This window comes from Pristis pectinata, chromosome 25 (genome assembly GCF_009764475.1).
Source record: "Pristis pectinata isolate sPriPec2 chromosome 25, sPriPec2.1.pri, whole genome shotgun sequence".
In the NCBI taxonomy this organism is placed as follows: Eukaryota; Metazoa; Chordata; class Chondrichthyes; order Rhinopristiformes; family Pristidae; genus Pristis; species Pristis pectinata.
Genome location: NC_067429.1, coordinates 16,689,553 through 16,717,410, shown reverse-complemented (window position 1 = coordinate 16,717,410; position 27,858 = coordinate 16,689,553). Strand labels below are relative to the sequence as shown.

At 39.9% G+C, this 27,858-nt stretch overlaps 1 protein-coding gene across 1 annotated transcript; it reads left to right on the top strand.

Annotated features, from left to right (window-relative positions):
* Positions 1-18,643: 18,643 nt before the first annotated feature.
* On the top strand, positions 18,644-19,711 carry LOC127582829 (leucine-rich repeat-containing G-protein coupled receptor 5-like). Its single transcript, XM_052038395.1, has one exon. It carries the CDS (start codon positions 18,644-18,646, stop codon positions 19,709-19,711), a length of 1,068 nt encoding a protein of 355 aa, XP_051894355.1.
* The last annotated feature ends 8,147 nt before the right edge of the window (positions 19,712-27,858 follow it).

Here is a 27,858-nt window from a genome sequence, read left to right as displayed (position 1 = left end):
TTCTTTAGCCAGAGTGTGGTGAATTTGTGGAACTCCTTGCCACGTACAGCAGTGGAGGCCAGATCAGTGGGGGCGTTCAAGGAGGAGATAGATAGATATCTAAATAGTCAGGATATCAAGGGATATGGGGATAAGGCCGGTAATTGGGATTAGAATAGTTTTTTTTTCTTCTTCCCCCATTCCTCATTTCTATTTCCCTTTCCTTGGAGCAGACTCGATGGGCCAAATGGCCTGCTTCTGCTCCCTTGTCTTGTGATCTTGTGAAATATTTAAAATCTTAACATCCAGTTAGGACTAAATTCTTCCCTAATAATCCTGAAGCTTCAGTTTAATCAACAGAGGAATTAAAACTGGGATGTATGAGGTCAGTCCCAAAATAAAGAATGGGTAGACAATTTAGGACTGAAAGAAGTTTCACTCAGAAGGTGGTGAATCTTTGCAAGTTTCTACCCAGGAGGGTTGTGAAGGCTTGGTCATTGTATTCAAAGCAGATAAATAGGTGCCTAGATATTAAAGGAAGCTAGGGATAGGATAAGAGGACAGTATTGAGGTAGATCAGCCATGATTTTGTTAAATGGTAGAACAGGCTTGAGGGGCTAAATGGATGACTGGATATCAAGCTTCATATTAAAAATAATGAAATTAATTTCTGCCTTGTAATTGCTTTAAGTTCTGTCTTGTGCAGCAATGGGTTATTAACAAACCAATGTGGTCCAAGGTGCAGTAAACTCTCGTCAATAAATCATCACACATCAGAGCATTTCTGTGAAGCGATAGGGAGTTTCTTCTTTCAAGTACCTTCGTTCTGCTTCTTTCCAGCTTCTCGGGTTACAGTTTCCACAGTACCATATAACCATATTACTTTCAATGTTTTGCTTTGAAATAACCATCACTTTGAGAGTCTTTGCTACAAGTCTAGAGAAGTTCTGTGACAAAATTATTTTCTTAAGTCTACTTGAAATATCTGTTCATTTATCCCCCATAACCTGTATGTTATTTGAAGATATTTTTTCCAAGTGCAAGGTTTTTATTAAGAAATTAATAACATAATAACATTTTAAAATAAAATCTTTGACATTTTACATAACATCAAAACTTTAATATCAATGCTCAGTTTCTGGAAAGGGAAGTGACTGAGCTAATACAGCATCTTTAAAATGATTTACGGTAACCTAATTATGCAAAATATGGCTTCCTAAATCTGTTCATTCTTTCTGGATCCTTTACTACCAGATAAATGCATTTTCGATACCGGTGACTGGTTTAACTTTCACCTCCCTTGATCTAAGAGGATTTGTATAATTAAGTGACAAAGACAAAGAGTAATAATCATGCAGCTCAGAAACAGATCCTTCAGCCCACCACATCCATGCCAACCAAGTACCTATCGATACCAAAAGATCTTCAGTCTTGCAATCTTTTCTAACCCTTTCATTAGAAATGTATTTTGCAATTTTAATAGAGATCCTAATTTTACTGATCATGTTTCTTGTACCTTCTGCTGCAAAACTTACTACTTTATATGAATTTGAAAGACTTGTGCTAAATTCAAAACTGAAGAATTTGGGGTCAAAAATACCATTTTATAGATCCTAAATTTTCAAAGAAACCAAGTTATTTGACGGATCTGAATAACTAAGTTCAGCCTCATGTATAAATTCATACATCTTATGTCTGTTTGTTAGAGTTTGTCAGGTCTTTGGTAACAATGTTTCTACGTTGGGCTGGAAAAGAATGCATTCAAGTCCGCATGAAGGGTCTCAACCCGAAACATCGACTGTCCATTTCCCTCTACAGGTGCTGCCTGACCTGAGTTCATCCAGCAGCTTGTTTTATACACTTATAAGCCATTGTTAGCCACATACTCTGGTCAGTTGGTCTTGATGTAATATTTTATTTATGTAAGTTTATCAACAGGTGGAATATACTGATGGCATTTGCAGAATAATTTGTATTTAAAAATTGTTAACTTGGTATGAGCCCTTTCCCAACATTACTTCTGATAATGAATTGTACTTTAAGGTCTCATTTGAGGAAGTTTTTAGTCTGAGATCATATTCAAAGGACCATTTGCATTGGGTAACATGTAAAATGCAGACCTTTATTTTTCATATTCATTTTTCAAGATCTGGGCACCAATGGCAAGGCCAGCTGTTATTGGCCATCACTAATTGCCCTTGAGCAAGTGATGATGAGCCAACTTCTTTAACTGCTGTAGTCCTTCTGGTGAAAGTATTCCCACAATGCTGTAGAGTAAGGAATTCCAGGACTTAAACCCAGCAACAATAAACAAATGGCAATATATTCCCGAGTCAGGATATGATATGATTCGGAATAGAACATATGGTATTCAGATGTGGCTGCTGCCCTAGTCTGTCTTAGTGTGGAGCTTCAGGTTGGGTACATGCTGATAGAGTAGCCCATGCAAGTGCATCTTGTAGATGGTGCAGGGTGGCTGCAACTTTACCATGTGTGGAGGAAAAAAAATGTCAAGGATTGTGGATGAAGTATCAGTCAAATTGGATACTTTGTCCTAGATCATGTCGAACTTCTTGAGTGTTGTTGGAGCTGTACTCATCCAGGCAAATGAAGAGTGCTCCATCTTAATCTGGACTTGACACCTTCCCAGCATTTGAAAGGCACAAGGTATCAGGAAGTGAGTCACAGTGCAGGATACCAGCCTTTGACCTTCCCTTTATAGTGACAATATTTATGTGGCTGTTCACTTGAGTTCCTGTTCAGTAGTGACCTCCCAGGATGTTGATGGTGGAATTCTTGGCAATCGTGTCTCCATTGAATATTAAAGATAGATGGTCAACTGCCTGGAACTTTATAGGGAATGTTACTTGCCACTTAACATACATGTATGAGTATTGTCTAGGTCTTGCGCAAAATGCAGGTGTGGACTGCTTCATTTGCTGAAGAGTTGCAAATGAAATTGAGCTTCGTACAATCATGAGTGAACATCTCCACTTCCATCTGGTATGATAGAAGTAAGTTCATTGATGAAACAACTGGTGATGGTTGGGCTTAGAACATTGCCCAGAGGAAGCTCTGCAGTGATATACCTGTAGGTGAGAGGACTGATATTTTTTTTCCAACAATCACTACCGTTTTCCTTTTGTGCAAGTTATAATTTGACAACTTTAATAACCTGTTGGAGTCATTCCTCTACTAGTGACACTTTTGTAGAATGTGTTGTGTGGTTCCTTTTTGTGAATCTGTGCAATGGGTACTGGCAAAATGTATCATAATTGGAATATTGCTAATGAGTTAATTCTGTTCTTGTACTTTAGCTACACATTTTAACCTTTCCTGCAGCAAACAATTTGCTTGGAATCTGAAGTAGGAGCTCCTACAATGGTTCTTTCATTCCCCACTCTTCCAAGCCTTGGGAGGTTGAGGCCAAACACCACACTAATAGTCTGTCACAAAAACAACATTAATATTTAGACTATTCTGTTACTCATTGCACTTAACTATGGCCTGCTTCAACCAACACAGGCTGGATGAGCCAAATGGACTCCTTTTAAGTTGTATATTTTTTGATGGTCAATGGGAGGTTACATTCCACAAATGAGGTCCTCAACAAAACAATTTAGCCATTATACTACTTGTGAAAATGTTTCAGTGGGATGGAAATGGCAATTTCATTTGAGCTCTCCTAGGGAAGATTTTTATTTTCCTGTTGCTTTGCTGTCAGTGGTGATTTGTGCCTTCTACTGTTAGTGATTGCTGAGCCTACTCTTCATACGTAGCAATGGATATCAAAGTTATTTGGCTGCTGGAGCTCTGTTTTCAGCACCAATCTGGGACTCTTTGCTGATGAAAATGAACAAGCTTTGCATGTTTAATAAAATCAGTGGGGTTACTATGAATTGTTTACACTATTCCAGCATTTCTCCCTTACTGAAAGGTTTTGTCCTTTTTCAGTGTTATGGTTTTACAGCAAGGCATTTTCCCCTAAATCACTATACATTTAAGAGCCCAGACAACAAGCAATGGGAGGAAATCTGATTGTCTTCATGTAGTATTAACTTGTTCATCATTTCCAGTAGGCCATAAAGAATGAGATTCTGAATTTTATTCTTCCTCATAACCTAAGGGTCTTGAGGGCAATTCTTTTTGGCTCCTAGTTCATTCAATGCAGATTAGAGTTCCAACACGAGATCTGTCCCTGTTGCTCTTTTCTTCAATTAGTTGAGAAATTAAAAGGTCCCAGTCAATGAAACTCTAAAATAAAAGGCCCAAGGTATATTTTCTTGTATATGCTAAATTAACTAATTTTAGTTTGGTCTTTTTATGAGCATTGAAACTCTAGCTGGAAGTATGGGTGTGTTGCCATTAGTGAGGAGAGGCAGGCCTTGGTACAATACCTCTCCTCATTAATCCTAACAAGTGTGAGGTCTTGCACTTTGGGAGGTTAAGTGTAAGAGGTGAGACCCTTAGGAGCATTGATGTACGGAGGGATCTTGGGGTGCAAGTCTATAGCACTCTGAAAGTGGCAACACAAGTAGATAGGGTGGTAAAGCTGACATATGGCATACTTGTCTTCATTGGTCAGAGCATGGAGTATAAAAGTCGAAGTCATTTTGCAGCTGTATAAAACTTTAGTTGGCAATGAATGGAGTATTATGTGCAGTTCTGTTCCATGCATTACAGGCAGTGCATGGAGGGTCAGGAGAAGGTGCAGAAGAGGTTCACCAGGATGTTGCTTGGATTAGAGGGTATTAGTTATGAGAAGTTGGACAAACTTGGATTGTTTTCTCTGGAGTGTCAGAGGCTGAGGGGGTTACCTGATAGAAATGTATAAAATTATGAGGCATAGATAGAGTAGGTATCCTTTTTCAAAGGGTAGAAATGTCAAATACTGGAGGGCATAGACTTGGGCAAGTTTAAAGGAGGATTATGAGGCAAGCTTTTTTTTTGCATCAAATGTTTGGTGCCTGGAGCATGCTGCCAGGGGAGGTGGTGGGAGCAGACACAATAGCAATGTTTAAGAAGCACTTAAACTGGCATGGAATTGAAGGAGATAGACCATGTGTAGGCGAATGTGCTGTTTAAATTGGCATCATGGGCCAAAGGGTCTGTTCCTGTGCTGTACTGTTCTGTGTTCTGATGGCAACATTACCCATATGTTGGGTAGAATAGTGATGACACTTACAGACTGATTCAAACATAAAAATCAGCAGCTTTGAAAGATAGTACTTACCATGGGGCTAAACCCCATCCTGATATTTGTATTTTTCAGAAAAAGTCCAGTGTAATGAAACTAGATAAACATTTCAACTATCCTTTTCTGGCAAGTTCAAGTCGTATTAGAATATGAATTCTGATGTAATACAGTAACAATGGACAGTTGATTTACCCCTAATCCACTCTTGGGGAGAACTCCTAATACCATGACGACAGTTTCATAATGTTCATAAATAACCCTTTACTCATTTACATGTGTCAACTGACTTCTACCATGAAACTAAAATATGTGCACATAGTAAGAAAACAAAATAAATGGAACCTAAATAAATCATTCATTGTGTTACACAGGGAAGCAAATAGCAAGCAATGCATTTGGGGCTGAGGTCCAGCTCATACTTTTCTGACACTTATAAATTGCTTAAACTTCATCTCAATTTATGAGGTAGTGATTTGAATCTGTGCCAACAATCTTAGCTATTCATTATCCTGTGATGGATGTTACTTTGATCCTTTATAGATGATGTATTGTAGCATATTGAGGGTATTGCAAATCCCAGAAGATTATCTACTTACAGATTGAGAAGTATATGGCATCCTGGGCACTAGATAGTAACTTGATTATACAAAATGTGATTTTGCTCTGAATTGGTGATTGAACAATTCATGTTTTGTTTTTGGTGATCTGTCAGATACCTTTTACATATATGGATTTTACAATACAGAACTTTTGAAAGTTTTGAGTAAGTTAACAAGACATGAACAATGGATAAAATTATCATTATTGTTTGATTAGTCACACCTACAGTTGTGCTGTAATTCTAAACAATGCCATTGCATTTCTTGTTTAATAAAACTTAAGTTGGCAAAGTAGCTTATCAACAGTAGGTATGGATAATGCTCTCCACTTAATGCAGAGGACTAGCAATTCTCAACTGGAGAGGAAGGGAGCGATGCTGTAAGAAATGGCATGTTTTACATCCTGACTGATGGTCAGAAACATTTGTCTTTTATATTGTCCTTCATTAATAAATATTATGATATGGGTGATTTCTCAGAAGTGCTTTTTATTAACAGTACCACCTTGCTCATCTGTAACTCTGCTGCAAATAAGGTAGGTAATATTGAATTGCTATTGCAGATTGGTATGTACATGCAATTACATAGTGCATTCCTAGACCTGTAAGCTTCTGCATGGAAGTTCCATCACTGTGTACAAATATTCTTTCTTGCAAATCCCAGTGGATTATCTTCTTACATATTGAGAAGTATCTGGTATCCTGGCACTAGATAATGACCAGATTGCACAAAATGTGATTCTTGCTTTGTGAAAGCACTTTGAATTTGTGATGAACAATTTGGTGACATGTCTGATAACTCTAGCAAAATACACAAGTTGTCTTTCAGATTGTAGCATAACATTGACAACTTTTAGAAGCAGAACAAGACCAATATAATGTTCATGCATCATCTCTGGTGACTCACTTTTTCTGGAACTTTGGGGGTTGTCTAATTACCAATAAGTGCAATAACAATATAGAATTATAGAGTAACACAGCACAGAAACAGACCCTTCGGCCCAAATGACCCATGCTGACCAAGATGCCCATCCAAATTAGTCCCATTTTCCCACATTTGGTGTGTTTACCACTAAACCTTTCCTATCCATGTACCTGTCCAGGTGTTTTTTTTAAAGTTGTTTTTGTACCTGCCTCAACCACTTCCTTTGGCAACTTGTTCCATATGTCTTGCCCTCTCTGGGGAGAGAGAAAGTTGCCCCTCAAGTTCCTATTAAATTTTTCCCCTCTCACCTTTAACCTATGCCCTCTGGTTGTTGGGGGAGGAGGGGTAGGAGAGAGACTGTGTGCATTCACCCTATCTATGCCCTTCATGATTTTATACACCACTATAAGATCAGCTGCCTCCTACGCTCCAAGGAAAAAGAGTTCCAGTCTGTTCAACCTCTCCCTATATCTCAGTTCCTTGAATCCTGGCAACATCCTTGTATGTCTTTTCTGCATTCTTTCCAGTTTAATAACATCTTTCCTATAGCAGGGTGACCCATACAGAACACAGTACTCTGTGTGTTATAGAGTACTCTATAAGTGCTGCCTCACGAGCATCTTGTAGAACTGCACCATAATTTCCCAGCTTCTATAGTTAATGCCCTGACTGATGGCCAGTGTGCCAAAAGCCACCTTTATCACCCTGTCTACCTGTGACTCCACCGCAATATCTGCTTCAATGAACATTTTTGCTAAGTTTTGAGGCAGAATAATTTTGTATTCACAATGTGCCCCGTATAAAACGCATAAGCATATAGTTTCTATCTGAAAATGCCATTATAGTAACTGTTCCATATTTGTTTATACAAATAATTTTAGTGTTGCAAATGTGCCCAGTTTGTCTTAACTCTCACAGTTAAAATACAAAACATTTAATTCTTGAATTTATGCCTTGGATTTTCATGAAATTCTGACTGCTCTCCATTTCAAAACCAAGACTGTTGTTCATATATTGTTCTTCATACAATTTGTTCAACTCATTTCATCATTCAGCTGTAGTGGGCCATAAAATGTCAGGTGTAGATTTAAAATTTGCAAACTAGATTTTATTAAGGGTCTCCTTTGCTGTCAGAATCTTGAAGTATGCTATTAACTCAGTGATTTACTTCAGCATTACAAGACTAAATATTCCAACTTCACATTAACATCTGTTGGACTAATTTGTTCCTTATGTTTCTTTGACTAATAAGACCATTCTGGAATAAATATTCATCTATGTTCCTAATAAACACAGGTGTCATTATTCAGTTGTATCTCTAGGCCATGAATAATGGATCTTTAAATGAATGTTGCACAGATTGATTGATCATGTATGATGAGTGAATGCAATAGATACTTAAACAACATGAAGTAACATTAATAATGGACAATTCTCTTGTTCCAATTTATTCATGACTGAAAATTCCTCTATCTATTATTAGTCTCGAGAGGATTGAAAGGTATTCATTCCTGTTTGCAGAGGTATGCAGTGTAGTGTCAGTCGGTCTTCAGGAATGCAGTGAAGATGTCTACAATTTCTGAGAGATTAGGAATGTTCTTAAATTCTTGGGTGATCTGAACTGCTATCTCCTATTGACGATTTACTTGGTAGGTGAATGTCAATCTGGAGAGTTCTATAACTTTTTCCACAAATTTCCCCCATCTCCATCCAAGCACAGATTCAATCCATTTACTTTGGATATGGCTATGCTGTCCTACAAATTTGATTTTTTTTTTTGAATGTGCACTGGGAGTTTTTTAGTAATTTGATCAGGCACTCCTTAGCTCCCTGAAAGTGGCAACACAAGTGGATTGGGTAAAGATGATGTATAGCATACTTGCCTTCATTGGTCAGGGCACTGAGTATAAAAGTCAGGAGGTCATGTTGCAGCTGTATAAAACTTTGCTTGAGCCACAGTTGGAGTATTGCGCGCAGTTCTGGTCGCCACATTACAGGAAGGATGTGGAGGCTTAGGAGAGGGTGCATTATAGATTCACCAGGATGTTGCCTGGAGTGGAGAGTACTAGCTAAAAGGAAAGATTGGACAAACTTGCATTGTTTTCTCTGGAGCATCAGAGGCTGAGGAGCAACCTGATATGTATATAAAATCATGAGAGGCTTAATGTGTGTAATATATAAAAAGTCTGACTCTCTAGCCTATCTATGCATCTTATATTTTTCTATACCTCTATTGCCCCCTCGGTCTCCTTTGCCTCAGGGAAAACAGATGCAACCTTTCCAATTTTCCATTCCCACCACCCCCACATCCCCCCCCCCCCCCCAATAACTAAAGTCCTCCACTCCAGGCAACATCCTGGTGAATCTCCTCTTCACTCTCTCTATAACAACTGTATCCTTCCAATAGTGTGGTGACCAGAACTGCACGCAGTCCTCCAAGTACAGTCTAACCAGTGTATATAAAATTATGAGAATTGGAACAAGAGAATTGTCCATTATTAATGTTACTTCATAGGGTAAATAGTCTTTTTCCAGGGTGGAAATGTCAAATACTAGAGGACATTGCTTTGTGGGGGGGAGGAGTTTAAAGGAATTTACAAGACAAGTAGTTTTTTTTTACACAGTGGTATATGTCTGGAGTGCTCTGCCAGGGGAAGTGGTGGAAGCAGATATGATAGCAATGTTTAAGAGGCTTTTAGACAGGCAGATGACAGGCAGAGAATGGGAGGATATTGACCATGTTCTGGCAGATGTGCAGTTTAAATTGGTATCATGGTTGGCACAGACATCATGGGTTGAGGGGTCTGTTCCTGTGCTGTTCTGTTTTATAAACTTCAAAACAGACTTCACAAGAAAACCTCAAGTATGATTTTAAAACAATGTCATGCCAAAATAAGTTGCTAAAATTACTTAAGATTAAGCTTTGCCAAATTCCCACTTTGACTTTGGAAAGGATATATTCTGGGTTCCCTGCTGTTCTTAATATTGTTAAGTATCTTTGCTGAATCTAAGTTTAAAATCAGACATGTATTTAACTTTGCAGTAATGAAATCCCTCAAAATGATGGCACAAAATAGTTAATTTTTAATTGAACTATTTATTTAAACAGTCTAGAGTTGCAGAGTTGTACAGCACAAAAGTGGGCCTATCGACCCACCACGTCCACGTCAACCTTTTTGCCCACCTACACGAATCCTATTTGCCCACGTTAAGTCTGTATCCTATTCCTTGTACATTTAAGTGTCTGCCTCAATGTCTCTCACATGTAGAGATTGCTTCTGACTCCACCATCTCCTCTGGCAGCATGTTCCCGATATCAACCACTCTGTGCAATTTAAAATAAAAACTCTTTTAAAATTAAAGAAAAATCAATTTAAAAAAAATCAAATCTCTTTTAAAATTCTGTCCTCACCTGAAATGGAAGTACTCTTGCACAGTAGTGTAGCGGTTAGCGTACGCTATTACAGCACCAGTGACCCAGGTTCACTTCTGGCCGCTGTCTATAAGGAGTTTGTACGTTCTCCCTGTGTCTGCATGGGTTTCCTCCCACGTTTCCAAAGACATACGGGTTAGGAAGTTGTGGGCATGCTATGTTGGCGCAGGAAGCGTGGTGACACTTGCAGGCTGCCCCCAGAACACTACGCAAAAAAAAATGTATTTCACTAATAAAGAAATTAATGTGTGTAATATAAAAAAAATCTGACTCTCTAGCCTATCTATGCATCTTTATATTTTTCTATACCTCTATTGCCCCCTCGGTCTCCTTTGCCTCAGGGAAAACAGATGCAACCTTTCCAATTTTCCACCCCCCCCCCCCCCCCCCCCCCCAAATAACTAAAGTCCTCCACTCCGGGCAACATCCTGGTGAATCTCCTCTGCACTCTCTCTATAACAACTGTATCCTTCCAATAGTGTGGTGACCAGAACTGCATGCAGTCCTCCAAGTACAGTCTAACCAGTGTTTTGTAAATTTGCAACATAACATCTCAACTCCAATATTCTATGACACAACCTATGAAAGCAAGCATGCTATATGCCCCATTCACCACCCTATTTACCTGTATTGCCACTATTAGGAAACTATGGATTTAAACCCTAAGGTCCCTCTTTATGAACGTTCCTTAGTGCCTTATCATTTATCGTACATATCCTACCCCTATTTGACTTCCAAATGCATTGCCTGGACTGGAGGGCTTGAGTTATAAGGAGAGTTTGGATAGGCTGGCATTGTTTTCCCTGGAGTAAAGGAGGCTAAGGGGTGATATTATAGATGTCTATAAAATCATGGGGGGCATTAATGGGGTAGATGGTCACAGTCTTTTTCCCAGGGTAGGGGAGTCTAAAACTCTGGCATAGGTTTAAGGAGAGAGGAGAAAGATTTAAAGGGGACCTGAGGGCCAAGTTTTTCACCCAGATGGTGGTGGGTATATGGAATGAGCTGTCAGGGGAAGTTGTAGAGGCGGATACAATTAACATGTTTAAAAGACAGGTACATGGATAGGAGAAGTTTAGAGGGATATCAGCCAAATGCAGGCAAATGGGACTAGCTTAGATGGGGCATCTTGACATGTATGGGTTGGGCCAAAGGGACTATTTCTGTGCTGCAGTACTTGAAGACTCTTTGACACACTCTATTCCTGAAGAGATTTCCTCAGAGACTCCCTCATTCCCAGTTGCTTATACCTGCCATATGTTCCTCTTTTGGTGCTGATCAAATCTTCAATATCCTTTGTCATCCAAGGTTCCCTAATCTTGCCATCTTTGCCTTTCACACTTATTGGAACATGCTGGCTCTGAACTCTTACCAAGTCTCTCTTAAAAGACTCCCACTTGTCAGCTGTTGTTTTACCCATGAGCATCTGCTCCCAATCTACTTTTGCCTGGCCCCCTCTTACACTATTGAAATCAGACTTTGCCTAATTTAAAATCTTATCCCTTTCCATAACTACTTTGAAACTTGCAGAATTATGGTCACTGTTCCCAAAGTGTTCCCCCCACCAACAATTTCACCACCTGTGCAATTTTATTTCAAAAGATGAGGTCGAGTGTTGCCCCATCCCCAGTAGGACACTTTATATATAGTCTCAAAAAACTTTCTTGTATGCACTTAACAAATTCCAGCTCGTCAGTCCCTTGCACCAAGGTAATCCCAGTCAATATTAGATGGGTTCCATCATCTTGGGTCCTGATTATAAATGGACAAGGTAATTGTATATTGGTAGAGCTTGTTAGAACTGCAAAGTAATCTGCTTTATGGGTCATTGACAAAGATCAAGGTAGTCCACAAGCTAAAACATTCAGTTGCATGATGACATATTTTACTTCACATAACATGATGAATTGGGAAATGCTGAAAAAATGATTGCATCTTCAATTATTAATATGCAAAAGTTCAGTAATTTGTGGAGAAAGAGAGAATACAAGTTCCATTTCTCCACATTTTGCTGGACAGTTTGCTTCATGTTGTCATTAGTCTTGATAAAAGGTAGGAAGATTGTAACTATGCTATTAGGTCCTAACTGGAATTAATTGCATATCATGAAATAATTTATAGCTTGCACCGTATTTGAAACTTAAATCTCATCTCCACCATTTAGGGTTGGTAAATCACATTCCAAAGATTCTGCTAATGAAATGATTTATGGTCCTAACATTAAAGAAAACAAATGAAACTGGGAATCTCATTCCAGCAGAGTGATTTTTTTTTGGATAATACTTTTATATTCATCTTCATAATATTTTTGTGCCAGTCTTGCCAAAAATTTCTACTGTTCTGACACTTAGAAATGCAAAATAGATGGATTTCTGCAAGAAAAGAATTCATCGATATTGGGTATAAGTGAGAATATTTAAATATACATCTTGCTGCTCATAATTAACTTCCCAGGGACCAACTCAACAATTCCACACTGCACCTGGATTACCATATACTCTGCTTATTCATCACATTTCGTTAGATTCTTTTTGTGCCTTTTTCTCTTCATCTTATTGCACTTTGTTTCTTTCCCTTCTACATTTATTTAATTTGACTCTAATCCACATGTTACCTTCTCCAACATTTGCTCTGTTCTGTTAATTTAGTTGGTAGAGGCGAAAGGCCATTGGGTACAAAATTGATGAAGTCCCAGATGTCATGCTGACATTCTGCTACACTAGTAACTTGCATTTCTAGCAATTTGCAGCACAAAAAGTAGGGTCTTTTAATAATGGGGAGGCGGGGAAAAAATCATGTTATTTGTGTTGCAATATCTGGACCTGTAAAACATAGATGGATGTAAATAACAGAAAGCTAAATGTAAATTCCATCTGAACAGCCAGTCTCAGCACAGAAGGAAATAGCTGCTAAAATGTGTGACAGCTGAAATATTAATTTGTAGTTCATTAGGCCATAATCAACCACAAAGTCTGTAAACATAGAATTTTAAGTAATATCAAAGTAATTTCTGGACACAACACTGGGTAAGAATTACTGTTTAGGTTGTTCAAATGAGTATTTTATGTTATCTTAAAGGGAGCACTGACTTTTTAAATTTTAAATACATTAACACCACTGTTAAAATCGCCAAAAGGAACTTGATAAAGTGTGAAATGTTCTCAACATAATATTGGCAACAGTAATTTTGGAATACTTTGACCAGAGAAATTCAACATACAACTTTATTACTTGTTATGTGTTTTTAATTGATACGATTTAAATTCAGAATCTAATTTCAGATGTCATTTGAGAAAATGGTCTCAGCTCACAATGCAATACAGCAGTCCTTAATTGTTTCATATTGAGAGCCAGAGGATGAACACATCGGTTGGTATTAGCAGGGATATATCCAGATTATGTTTCAATTTGATGGAAGTAGGAAAGCAATCTGTTTATAGCTGTCTGGGGAAACCTTGGGGTCATGCAGAAAAGTTGATTCAAATTTCCTGCTGTGGCCAGGTTCATTTGGTGTTTAGTTTCTTGCTCTGTAGAACATAAAAATAGATCAGTAGGATTGGAAATTTTCATTTAATTTTTGTTATTGACTGAGAATCAAGGTTAAGGATCTTACTGAATGCATATAATTAAAGATGTTAATGCTTTATAGAGGATCCAACTTATTGGCATTTATTTATTGCCCTTTCCAAGTATAACTGTTTCTTCTCTCTCTTGTCCCAACATTTTAAATTAGCCTCTTGACTCTGTGGTCTTAGTTATACTCAAGATTTTTTAAAAAACTAATCATTTTGGGGGATCTAGGCATTGCTGGTAAGGCCAGAAGATATTTCCCATCCCTAACTGCTCTTGAGAAGGTGCGGGTGAGCCAGCTTTTTGAACCATTGCAGTCCTTCTGGTGAAGGTCCTGCCACAGTAATATTGAGAAGGAAGTTCCTGGATTTAGACCCACTGACAGTGAAGGAATGGTGATCTGTTTCCAAATGGGGATGGAATGTGACTTGGAGAGAACCTGTAGGTGGTAGTGTTTCGATTCACCTGAAATACTTATCCTTCTTACTGGTAGAGATCATGGGTTGGAGGAGTTCTGTTAGAGTAGCCCAAGGGAATAATTGCAGTTTCTTTTATAGATGGTTTAACTGCAGCCACAGTGTTATTACTGGTAATGGAGGAAATGAATACATAGGATGGGGGATTGTGTACCAGTCAAGTGGGCTCCTTTGTCCTGGATGTTGTCGAGCTTCTTTGATTTTTGTTAGAGCTTCAATCATCCAGGCAAGTGAAGAATGCTCTTACAGCCATAACAGGTTGCTGGACCAACTGAGTTTCAATGGTAACCCCCAGGATATTAATGATGAAGGACTCTATGATGACCACCGAATGTCATGGATGGGTGGTTAGACCCCTCTCTTGCTGTGATGCTCATTGTCTGACACTTTATGCTGTGACTATTATGCCACTTCTTCACCCATGTCTAAGTGTTGTCTAGGTCTTACTGCATGCAGGCACGGAATGTTTCATTTCCTAAGAGTTGTAAATTGAATTGAACACTCTGCTATCATGAGGAAAATATCTGACTTCATGATGAAAGGAAGGCCATTGAAGTAGGTAAAGATGTTTGGGCCTGGAGCACTCTTCTATCCTGGGACTGGGATGCTTTATGCATCTTCCTATGTTCAAGATATGACGTTTGGAGTATTTTCCCTTTTTGATGCCCATCAGGACTCTGAATCCTGATGCAGGGATTCAACACCACACTTCCCCCCAACCCCACAGATGCTGCTCGACCTACTGAGTTCCTCCAGCAGGTTGTTTGTTGCTCAGGTAGGTTTATCCTTGCATTGGACCCAATCAGGCAACTATGTTTGGCAGTACTTGGCCAGCTCATTCTGTGTTGATGCTAACAAGCCAGTCTTGGTAATGGATATTGAAGTCGCCCCACCCAGACCATATTCTGTGCCCTTCCTGCTTTCAGGGCTTCTTTCAAGTGTTGTTTGACATTCATCAGCTGAGGAAGGAAGATGGGTGGTAATCAGGAGGAGGTAAATGGATGTCATGTTTTCATTTGTTGCGATTAAACCTGTTTCTTTAAGATAACTGACGTAATATTTGAATGCTTGAAAATGACAATAAAGGAATCTATTGTTTCTTTTGTTTCTTCAATATTTGTTCCTGTAATTGTTACTCTAATTGTAATTTGTGAATTTCATTTTTTTCAGCTTTTTAGGTTTCAGATGACATAGAGGAGATCTGGACAAACTATCTCATGCATGTAAAGTTGCAATTAATCTCGTATCTAATCCAACACACAGCTCGGCCCCTCCATTTTCATAAAGATGCATCTGATCTCTTCTCATATTCTTCATGATGTGCTCAATATAGTCTTCAAACATCACAATCTGGGAAATCTCACTACATTTCAGATCATTGTATATTCTATTAAATGAAATGCAACATTTTACCAATCATGAATAGTCTGTAGATTCTGATGTTCTTTTACCTGAGCAATTACCTAATTATTGACTGTTGTCACACAAACTCACTTACAGACTAACTCATGTCCCAATGATTTGACAATATATGAGGGGGCACCAAAGAAAACAAAGCTCTGTTTTTAACAAAGAAGCAGAGGTGTGTAGAAAGGGCTAATTTACTCTTTTGTACCTGATTCTACCTTTTCAAGAAGATTGACTGAAGAGCTTAACCCTGCTTCTCTGTGCCTTGTTCATTGTAACAAAAATGACACAAACTGCCCACACTGCTGGGCCAGAGAGAAATTTTAAGAACAAACTTGTCTATATTGTTGCCCCCTTTGTACTTTGAACTCTAATAGGAGTGGGAGGAAGGGGGATGGGATGTGGAGAAAGGGAAGATGATATTTCAGATCATGATCAACCTCTGAGGGAAACTCACTGAAGTAAATTAGGATCAGCTGGGTTACCTTTAAGTTTCTCCAGTGTCCATTTGCATACAGAGGACGGAGTGCTTAAGGAACTGAGCCAGAAACTCAATATTTTATTTTTATTTTTCTCTCTGCAACTGTGCACGAGTAAATGACATTCCTTCTTAGAAGATATTTATTTTACTGTGATGGCAACTTTTAATCTTCATTAATGGTAGCTGTAAAGCAACTGGCTTTTAAATAATTAATTTTGGTTGATGAGTGTAATCTTAATAAAAATCTGAGCTGTCAATCTGTGAAGATAGAAGTTTCCAGTTATAACATCTGTGGTTGCTGCAGAAGGACACGTCAGAAGAAAGTAAAAATTGATTGGAAGGAGGTTCACGTGACAGTTGCAGCTCTATAAAACAATCTGTACAGAACCAGACCTTCAGACTGCAAGTACCTTCCATCCTGCAGAGGGGTAAGTGATATCATGTATATTGAGAGATTCAGATCTTGTTACCTGCATGTTATTAATCTAATCAATTGCTGCACTGATAACCAAAAAAAGGAGAAAATACTTAATGTTTTGTAAGTTTTAAATGCAGTAAATGCTGGAAAAACACAATGGGTAGCCTGTCACTTGTGGAAATAACAAGCAACTTTTTTAAATTCAAGTGCAGGATCTGAAAAGTAAGTTCTGCAGGCATGGTCTGAGGAATGGAAGAGGTGGTTATATAATGATTAACCTGGTGTGTGCTTCCAGTATTTGTGTTTTTGTTGGATTGACTGACTGCTTAGAAAAATATTGAAACATATACAGTAACTTCTCATTCATTGAAGTGAACTGGAATGGGGTGTTACATCATGTATAATATGTTTAAATGGGAGGCAGCTGACGCATTGGACATCTTCCTAAGGATTATAGAAAAATCTCAATGGTATTCATAACAGTCAGGAATGTTTTCAATTCCACGACTCCCCGTGCTGAATTTGCCTACAGGTGCTTTGAACCCCTCAAATATTTGTAAAAGTAAAATTACGCTAATGTCGTTTATAGAGTGCATGCTGTGTTTGGAGAGCTCAAGTTAACCTGCTCTTCTATATATTAAAAAAAAATTACTACCACTGGCTGGTGGAAATGCCATGGAGGAAAGTGAGAATTTTCTTGCTAATTATTATTTTATGATGTTTGTTTTTGTAACTGACTGTATTCCAATTAATTTGATGGTTTAAGCATATGCCATTCAAAGCAGTGCAGTGTAGAATTATTTTTCTTGTTAAATTCATAAATCCACAATCAAACACACTGATAATTGAAAAAGAATGCTCAGACTTGATGCAAAGCATTGGGCATCAGTGGGTCCATTATCACCAGCCTGATCTTTTATAGGGTTATTCACCTGGATCTATTCACCCACACTGTTCTTGACCCATTTTAAATTGTTCTTTCTCAAATATGTATAAAATTCTCATTTTAAAGCAAGTATGTATTCTGCTTAACCCTCTGCAAAATATTTGAAGTTGCTACATGAAATAAATCTACAAAGCACCTCCTTCCCTCTTTGTCAACAGTCATCCATTCCTGCCCTCTGGCTATAGTGGACACAGGCTCCTTCCAATTTATTTTATCAATTTGGAACATCTTATTCAGATCTCATTAATGGCCTCTGATCCAAAAGAACCTGGTTTCTTTAATTGTCTCTCATTCCAGATTTCAGTTTATGAATAAGAACATAATAAATAGAAGTAGGGGTAGGCCATTCAGCCCCTCAAGTCAACACTGCTATTCAGAAGGTTATGGATGATCTTTTATCCTGGCTTGACTTTCCTGTACTAACACCATGATCCCCTGATATACAAAAATCCTTTGATCTTGGGCATGAATGGACTCCAGTGACCTGAGATTCCACAGTCCTCCTGGGTACAGAATTCCAAATGTTCATCACTGTTTGGGTGAAGAAATCTCATCTCACTACAGAATGGCTAATCCCTAATCTTGAGACTGTGACCCCTGTCCTCCTGGCCCTAATAGTAGAGGCACCCAAGAATGGACACAATATTCACAGAACTTTAACGATTGGAATAGCTTATAATACTATCATAGTTGTCATACTGACATGCATGCAATTTTATTATATAATTGCTGGGAAAACTAATTTAACCCAGAAAAATATAAAGCCAGATGGTAATGAGGGATTAGAATGTCTTTGATGTGGATCATGGGAGAAAAGTTGGACATTATGTTAAGTAACTTATGCTTTTTTTTAACTGTTACAGTGAGAAGGTATTGTAGATTTGGACGCTCTTGACAACGAAGCAGTCAAAAGAATCAAACGGCAAGCGATGAGACTATGGTGACAAAGTGAATGCATCTAAAATTAAAGAAAAAGTAGTTTTAGTAAGGTAATCTGGACAACAATCGTAAAGATAAGGAAATGACACATGCTACGCTTTTATTCTTTTCACTAGTTCAACTATTTGGAAGACGTGGTTAAGGTGACTCAACTTAATGAAAAGTAAACTGTCATAAATTTATGTCTGAGAGAGAGTTTGTAAATCTTGTGGAATTTGTTGTTCTGTATCTCGAAAGCCTCAGTTTCTAACACACTTTGAACATTGTAAACGGCATGAACCCAATTATTACCACTTGCCTCGGTGCCTTGGTGGGCATCCTGAAGATCGATGGATTCAAACTGTGCCCCTCCCGCTGCTCCTGCTATGATTTCTCCCATTTCGTGGACTGTAGAAGGCGTTCCCTGACCTCCATCCCGAGGGATATCCCGCACGGCACATGGATGCTGGATATTAGATACAACAACCTGACCGAGATCCCCGGTGGTTCCTTCAGCGGGCTGTGGTCCACGCGGATAGTCCTGCTGGCGGGCAATCGAATCCATCGCATCCATACAGGAGCCTTTGAGTCATTGAATTTTCTGGATAACCTGGATCTGGATCAAAATCGTATAAAGTTCCTGCCCGGGGATCTTTCTGATAGCCTGGAGCACTTGATAGAGCTGAGACTGTCGAATAACCACATTGAATACGTACACGGCAACAGCATGCGGAATCTGCAAAGCCTGCAGAAGTTGGACTTGAGCGGCAACTGGATCACGTCCATGGAAAGCGGGGTTTTCAGAGGTCTGTCCAAACTCCGCACTCTGTTGCTGAAAAACAACAGGCTGACTGTCATTGAAAATGGATACTTCCTCATGCTACAAAGTCTGGAAGCTCTCCACTTGGAGAATAACAACATTTCAGCCATCCAGGGAGAAGCCTTTGGCTCTCTGCGGAGCTTGAATCTCCTGTGTTTGAATGGAAATCATCTGAGTCACATCAAGTTCAAAACGTTTCTGAACATTCAGACCCAAGGGACCCACCTGCTGCTCGCTCGCAATCACTGGACATGTGACTGCGATCTCCAGAGAGTGTTTGGGAAGATCTTAAGTGTTCGACACCTGCATGTGGACGATTACAGCAACATCACTTGTTCCGATCCTGGACAGCTCCTGGGATACCCACTGGTGGCAGTGGATTCGCAGCTGTGCGTGGCCGAGACAGCCACGGTCTTGGTGATAACTGGCACGGTGCTGGTCACTGTCATCGCTGCCGTCGTCATGGCCGAAAGGAACCGAAAGAAAACCAGGAACAAGAGCTGGAACGACAGCGATGGGCCCTTTGACTCCCAGGAGAAATGATGCTTTGCTGAAAAACTCTAATTATCCAGATCAATGGTGTCACTTTCGGTTGAGATCCCCGGCCAACACCACTGGTTCCGAGAATCCTATCATAAAACATAATCTTCTAATACAATGTTCCTGCTAAATGGTAATCACCACTTCCCGAGAAATTAACATAACCATTTGTTTGAACAGGAAACTGTATCTCCTGATCTGTCAGGATTAGGTCAAACGATGAATCATTTATTGAGAGCTGGTCCGGTCTTGTTTTTTTTCCCTTGAGAATACACACTTTCCCGGACATTTGAGAAAAGTGAATCCCCACCTCCCCGCCTGCAATTGAATATTTCCAATGCCCTTAGAGTTTAACCTATTTTCTGTAACTAACACGGACCATGAACATTGGAGGGACTTGGAAATATCCCAACTGCAGTCCGATCCAAGCAAGTCCGATCGAAGAGTGGTTGGAGTCCATTAGCTTCGGCGGCGAAGGGGACTAGAAGAATTTGAGACGGCAAAACCAGTGAAGTGGTCTATATATACGTAATACAACAGTATCAGGCAACGGTTATATTGATTAGTGCCTACTTAGTCAATGCTCTTGAATTACTGTTAGCTTTGAATTGCTCGCTAAGCAGGGAAAATTGAACTCTCTACATCTGCGGGTACAGCGACAGAGGATTCTTTGTTCTGCGCGATCCACTTGCTGTTGAATTCCTGGAGAACTTAACAGCATGTGAGCTGACTTGTTCACTTACTCGTTAAGTTAGTTAACAAGTCGGCTCACTGTTTTCTTTAAAATGTTATAAACGAAATTCAGTTTTAAAACTCTGGATATCTTGAGTGGTTATAGTTACGTTACAGTTGCTTTTAGGCCGTTCAATTACAATCACTGATATTGGACTCGCCGTCACCTGGTGAAATGGTGCTACATGGCGCATGCGAAACTAAATTGCTTTGTGTTACTGCTCTTGTTGGTGAGAAGTTAAACTAAAATGTTTAATTTTTAATTAATATTTTATTAGCTTTTTCTTCAACTTTAACCATCAACAGGAGTTTCTTTTAAATAAAGTTTGACAAATTGTTCCTTGTTTATTGAAAATGATAACTAAGCGCGCTGCTTGGGGTGGTGGTGGAGGCAGGTACATTGGTCAAATTCAAGAGATTGCTAGATAAACTGATAGAGGGATATGTGGGAGGAAGGGGCTAGTCTTAGGCGAGGTTTAAAGGTCGGCACAACATTGTGGGCCGAAGGGCCTGTATTGTGCTAATCTACCTTCTATTTCGTTTGCGTTTTATGCAAAAGCAATTGGTAGATTTGATCAAAGGATAGCGATCTTATGATTGATGTAAATATTCAAGCCTGCAGACTGTTTCATAATTTTTGCATCAATGAACAGTTATCAGTTAACAATCTTGATTTTGTATTTCGTACTTAATGTAAATATTACCGAAACATTTACCGCAAAGGTGTACACAAATAATTTCTGATGAACAGACCCCAGCCCAACTGCATACATTTATCGGACTGCTAAAGAGAAAAGAACGGTTAACGAAGCTGCAAGGCTGTCTTCATGTTTACAGTGCACGAAAATGTCATCGAAATTATTAGTTGATTGGTATACACGGACAAAAACACAAAAGTTCTTTAATACAACCTCAAACAATCAGATCATATCTTGTATTTAAATATTAATCTTCTGTTACAAGGACCCTCTCATTTTTGATTTCCCCAAAATAAAATGTTCGTTGCACAACATGAAGCATTGGATTAACATATTCACGGTAGCAAGCCTTTAACTGCATTTGCTTATCACATTTACACTGTTAACATGGCATTAATTTTCTATTCCCAAATATTTCAGCAGCCATAGTCTTGGAAGGTTATTACATTAGGACCAGTCCCTCAAGTGGCCATTGGTAGGAGGATCCTTTACTGTGGCCTTTCCCCAGAGACTGAAGTAGCTGCACCAAGCTTCAGTGAATGTCTCAGCACATAGACCTGCAATTTTGAATGTTACAGACAGGTACATTCTGTTGTGAGTGATTCCTTCAGTTGGAAGGTCAGCAAAATTTGGGCAGACCAAGTGTGTATTCACCAAGTTGCTGATATTCCAGCAGCAGCTGACATTTGTTTCAGTATGCAGCCCTGGAAATACCCTTTAGAGCTCAGAGTCCCATGTTACACAAGATAAACTTAAGATAAACTTCAACAAAAAAAATACTGCTTCTCTTTCCAGACCCTTGTTACAAATACACACTGCAGAAGGAGATGGATTACAGTCACTTCCACGTTGGAGCTGGGATTGAGACTCTGGATGTGTGTGAATGATCTGATGGGAATGACCCTTCTCCTCACCAGCCAAGCAAAGTTGGTGTTTGGGAATTCTGGTGATGAAGCATTCTATCAAATAATTTTGACAATTTTTCTTTATTATGATTTGTTTCCAATTTTGTTTGCAAATCTTTGGTGCATTTTTTTAGTGTAATTGACTACTTTGCAACTTTCTAGTTCGTGGCAAAAGAATAGAGTTGGAATTTATCATTCATAGACAGCAACCCTGCCAAACTGAATGTAATGATTCATCAAATGCCATCTGTTAGTAATGCATGAGAAACCTGGAGATTAAGAAGAGGAAGGAATATTTCCTATCCACTATAACTCTATGGAGCCTGAAGGTTAGTTGGTAATTGAATTGGAGTTCAGTTAATTTAGGAGAACTGCAGTTGTACTCTGGAATGCAGAGGAAATATTATGTCACTCATCCAGTGAGTACTGTGGCTGGGATTGAGCTCAAAAACCCAAGTTATGTCCTTATCTGATAACTAATGTCGATAGACATGGATAGGTTGGTAACTATGGATTGGGCCTCGTGGTGGAGAGTGGAGGAAGTGAGGGCCTCTGGAGCAGGGCTGCCTGTCAGAAGTAGGAAGCAGTGGTTCTGGTCAGGAGGGCATATCCAACAAGTGGTCAGACAGCTGTTGCTGTGTGTGTTAGAAGAACATTGGCTTCAAACCATCAGTGCAGCTGCAGAACAATGCATGGACCACTCTAGCTATAGCTTTGGGGATAATAGTGGCCCTAGTCATTTTCACCTCTTACTGATTCTAGTCACATCAGCATCATGTTATCTGCTGCTGATTCAGAAAGGTGGCAATGCTCCCTGTTCAAGAATAAAGTTCATCTCCTTCTCCTTGGATAGAGAGCAGAACAGAAGATAGCATGAGCACAGGTCTGGGAAGGGGTGGAGACCCTGGTATTAGGGGTGGGGATGGTAGGAGTTACCAACATTGTGGCCTTCCTGAGATACAGTGGGTCATCACTGCACCCACATTACTTTTGAGGGTTCCACCTCCAGGATGTTAACTAAACTGAAACTACCAAAGATTTTAATCCTTGTGTTCAGCTGCCATGTAACCATTTCCAGAAAACTTGATAGTCAATGCTAGACATCCAGGGAACTCAAACAGTTCATTTATATTATACCAATCAGCTCTGTCAACCACCACACCAGACTGATTTATCTGTCTGAGGATAAGGACTACCACCTGTATGCCTGGATCCATATGTGAGAATCATGCAGCCACTCACAATACCTTCAAGCATTCAATCATGTGTGCAGGACAATGATTTCACTGCCTGGACCAGACATATAGTTACTGCATCTACTGGAGATTATTGAATCAACCATGGTGTGGAACTCACTTTTTGGTTCCTCAAAGCCTTTCTACCATTCACATGTCACATTAATATTACACTGGAATGAATTCCATTGGCCTAGATTTTCTCTGCTGTCACAAGAATCTTAACATTTTCCATGTGACTGAAGCTTAATTGGTAATCCTTCAAGCACCCTGAACACGCTCTCCTTCCAGTATCAAACCAACATGGGTCTAGTGTGCGCTATTACCAATTAAATACATAGCTTCATCTTGCCAAGGTTCCATTCAGAATACCTATTAAACTTGCAATCTCTACCACCTAGAAGGGCAAGGGGAAAAGTAACATGAAAACACCACCACCTGGTGCATATAGGAAGGTGTTACAGGAATTAATAGATTGATTCTAACATATGAATCTTACTGCTATGTAATCTAATTGCAAGCTGTATGGAAGTAATACTCCATCGGCATATACAACAGCCCTGAAATTCTTCAGGATTTCTCCTGAACTCCTGGCCTCACTCAAGTGAAAAATTGTCAGAAACCCTGGGAGGAACTGACTCCAGGTTGACTCCTTTCTTAAATCTATTCCACTAACCAATTAAAAAATGTTAACATTTCTTATTTAAAGTAGTAGATAAAAGAACAAGTGTAAAGATCCATAATTTCTATCAAAATGATGGATGGAGCTAAGGAAAGATTTCTGGAATGGTTCCAGGATGAGGGATTTCAATTGTAGGGTTAGAATAGAAAAACTGGGATTGTTCTTCTTGAAACAAAGGAGACCGAGAGGAGATACAAAAGGCTGTAGATGTTGAAATCTGGAGCAAAAAATGAGCTGCTGAAGGAACTCAGTGGCAGCATCTGTTGAGGGAAATGGACAGTTGACGTTTCGGGTCGAGACCCTTCATCTGGACTGAAAGAGGGGGAGGTAGCCAGTATAAAGAGGTGAGGGGGAGGCTGGGGCAAGAGCTGGCAAGTGATAAGTAGATCCAGGTGAGAGGGGTTTGATTGGCAGATGGAGTCAGGTGGGGAGAGAGGGGTGGAGATAGTGACAGAGGCTGGGAGTTGAGAGGAGGGGATAACAAAGGGCTGCAGGTTATGGAATCTGATAAGAAAGGAAGAGGAACCAAAGAAGGGAGGGATGGTGGGTATATGGGAACAGTGGAGGAGGGGGAAAGCCTTGGAATGAATGGTGTGTGTGTGTGAGAAGGCCTGGGTAGATCAGTAGGAGAGAGAGAAAGGGACAGAGGGGGAGTGGGTTACCTGAATTCTGTATTCATGCTGTTGGCTTGTAGACTACCCAGGTGGAATATGAGGTGCTGTTCTTCTAGTTTGTGTTTGGCCCCATTACTGGCACTTGGAGGCTGAGGACAGACAGGTCGGTGTGGAAATGGGAAGGGGAATTAAAATGGCTTGCAACTGGGAGGTCCAGATGAACATGGCAAACAGAGTGCAGGTGCTCGGCAAAACAGTTGCACGGTCTGCACTTGGTCTCATTGACGCAGAGGAGACCACATTTGAGAGGAAAAGAGAAGGTTAGAGGAGCCCTCACTCAGAAGGGCTGTTTAGATCCCTGGATGGAGGTGAGGGAGGAAGTGTAGGGACAGGTGTTGCACCCTCTGTGGTTGCGGGGGAAATTGCCTGGGGAGGGGGAGGGAATGGGTGGGGAAGAATGAGTGAACCAGGGAATTACGGAGAGAGTGGTCCCTATGGAAAGCAGAAAGGAGAGGGCAGGGGATGATGTGACAGGTGGTGGGATCATGTTGTGGCTGGTGGAAATGACGAGAAATGATGTGCTGGATGTGGAGACCAGTGGGCTGAAAGGGAAGGACCAAGGGAACTCCGTTCCTGTTCTGACTGGGGGGAGGCAGGGTGAGAACAGAAGTGCAGGAAATGGAGGAGCTGTGGGTGAGGGTCTGTCATCCACTGCGGGGGGCAGGGTGGGGGTGGTGGGGAGCCACATTTCCTGAAAAAGGATGTCTCAGATTTCTGGAGTGTAAGGCCTCACCTCGAGAACAGATACAACAGAGATGGAGAGACTAAGAGAAAGAGATTGGGTGGGAGGAGGTGTAGTTGAGGTAGCTGTGGGTGTTGGTGGGTGTGTAGTTAATGGACAGTTTGTCCACTGAGATGGAGACAGAGAGATATAAAAGGGGAGAAAGGTGTCAGAAATAGTCCAAGTGAATTTGAGGGCAGGATGGAGGTTAACAGTGAAGTTGATGAAACTGATGAGGTCTGCGTGGTGCAGACGGCTGCACCAATGCTGTTGTCGATGTTGTGGAGAAAGAGGTGGGTCTGCTGCCAGAGTAGGTTTGGAACAAAGACTAAAGTCTTTAGTCTCTTGACGAATCAAAGCCTGAGATTGATTCCCTTGAATTGCAAAAATCAATGAATGATTATGGGAATCGGACAGGCTGGTGGTTCTGAAGAAGAATATCACCCATGATCGTATTGAATTGTGGAACTGACTCAAATGGCCCAATGGCCTGTTTCCTTTGTTCTGACATTTTTAGACTATTGACTTCCTCTCAAGGTCTGAGTGATTCAGATTAATTGCTTCCATGTATTAAACTTGGCAACTGAATGTATCATAATAACCTGTAAAAACCATTTCAAAAAGTGTAGATGCTATCCTATATTTGTTTATAATCTTGCCACAACATACTAAATCATTCTGTTTGGACTATGATGTCAAACCTGCAAATTTCAATCACTAATGTAAAAGTTAAAAATACTTGTTGAATGGTGGAATGATTTATATACCACAATTTTTAAAATGTTTGTGGAATTTTTGAACAAATTAATAATTATTTTGGGTGATGTAACATGTTCTACCATGACATACTATAAGTCATATGTATCTCATTTTAATGCATGTGATTTCAGAACAAGGAAGTAGATTACTGATTGAAAGAGTATGAAATGAGGATATTTTTGAGAGTATCATTGTGTTAAAAGGTTAATATTTTTATTGAGTAATGTATATTGCCATTTTGTTAACAAGGATGACCTAGGATCTTGTATTTAAGCACGGAGCTCTTTGATTCACTCAACAGCCTTGGCTCAGTAGCTCTGGGTTCAAGTCACAATTTCATATTAATATGGATGCTTGAGTGGAGCACTAAGGCAGTGCTGTACTGGTCCTCAAGGGAAGAGGAATATGTCTATAGTTCTGAAGGCAGAGGTCCAGCAGAAAACCTATAACCCCAAAGAACGAGTTGTGGGTGGAAAGAGCACAGGAGGATCAGCAAATTGTGGTTTCTTCAGCATTTTCAAGGTCATCTAAGGCCAAAATATTCAAGGCTCCACTTCACTGAGAGCCAGGAATGGAAGTGAATATTTGAAGGATAGAGATGTGGTCAAACTGTCTTCTTCATCAATGTGTCTACAACAGAACCAGTCTTGGGGAAGACCAGCATCAAACAAAGCTGCTCCTTTTCCTTGACACTTTTTCAAATCTTCCTCACCACTGTATTGCCTGTGACCTCCAATAAACTTCCTGCAGGAGTGGCACTAATCTTCCAGAATACGATGAGATGGACTCTGGCCTCATGATCTACCTTGTTGTGACCTTGCACCTTATTGCACTGCACTTTCTCTGTAGCTGTGACACTTTACTCTGTACCGTTGCTGTTTTTACCTGTACTACATCGATGCACTCTGTACTAACCCAATGTAACTGCACTGTGTAATGAATTGACCTGTACAATTGGTATGCAAAACAAGTTTTTCACTGTACCTCGGTAAAAGTGAGAATAATAAATCAATACCAATACCAAATTGATGGGAAACTGTTCAACCTGCAGCAACTACACTTCGGAACCAAGGTCACCCAACCTCAGTGATTGAGCTGCAATTCACAGATGATCCTTGTGCTTGTGCACTAGGAGGCCAAGCCACAAATCATCATCACCTCGAACAGTCAAGTATATGAGAACATGGGCCTTGCACTCAATGTCCACAAGTCAAATGTCCTCTATCAACTTTCCCCTGCTGTACAGCACTGTCCTCTGACAGTATAAGTTCACAATGAGACAATTAAATCTCTGGTATCACTTCTCAACAAAGGTAGACATTGATGTTGAAAGACCTCAGACCTTGTACATAACCTTCCTATATGCTTTTCAGACCTGGAGTAACTATAGCAGGCACCTCAAGGCACTGGAAAGATGCCAATAACATTGCTTCTACAAAATGCTCTAAGTAAACTGGAAGGATAAATAAATGAATATCAACATTCTCTGCCTGGTCACTATTGAGACACCAGTTACACTCAGTCAGCCCTGCTGGGCAGGCTACATCGTTCACATGTCTGTGAAGAGATTTCAGATTCATAAGGCTGATACTTTGTTCAGAGCTCTGTCCCAGGAAGAGATTGCCAGGCAGATCTAGGAAAGGATTCAAGAATGTGCTCAAAGGCTCCTTGGAAAAAATGCAACATCCACCTGCCCAATGGAGACACAAGAAATTGCAGATGCAGGAATTGGGAGCAAAAAGCA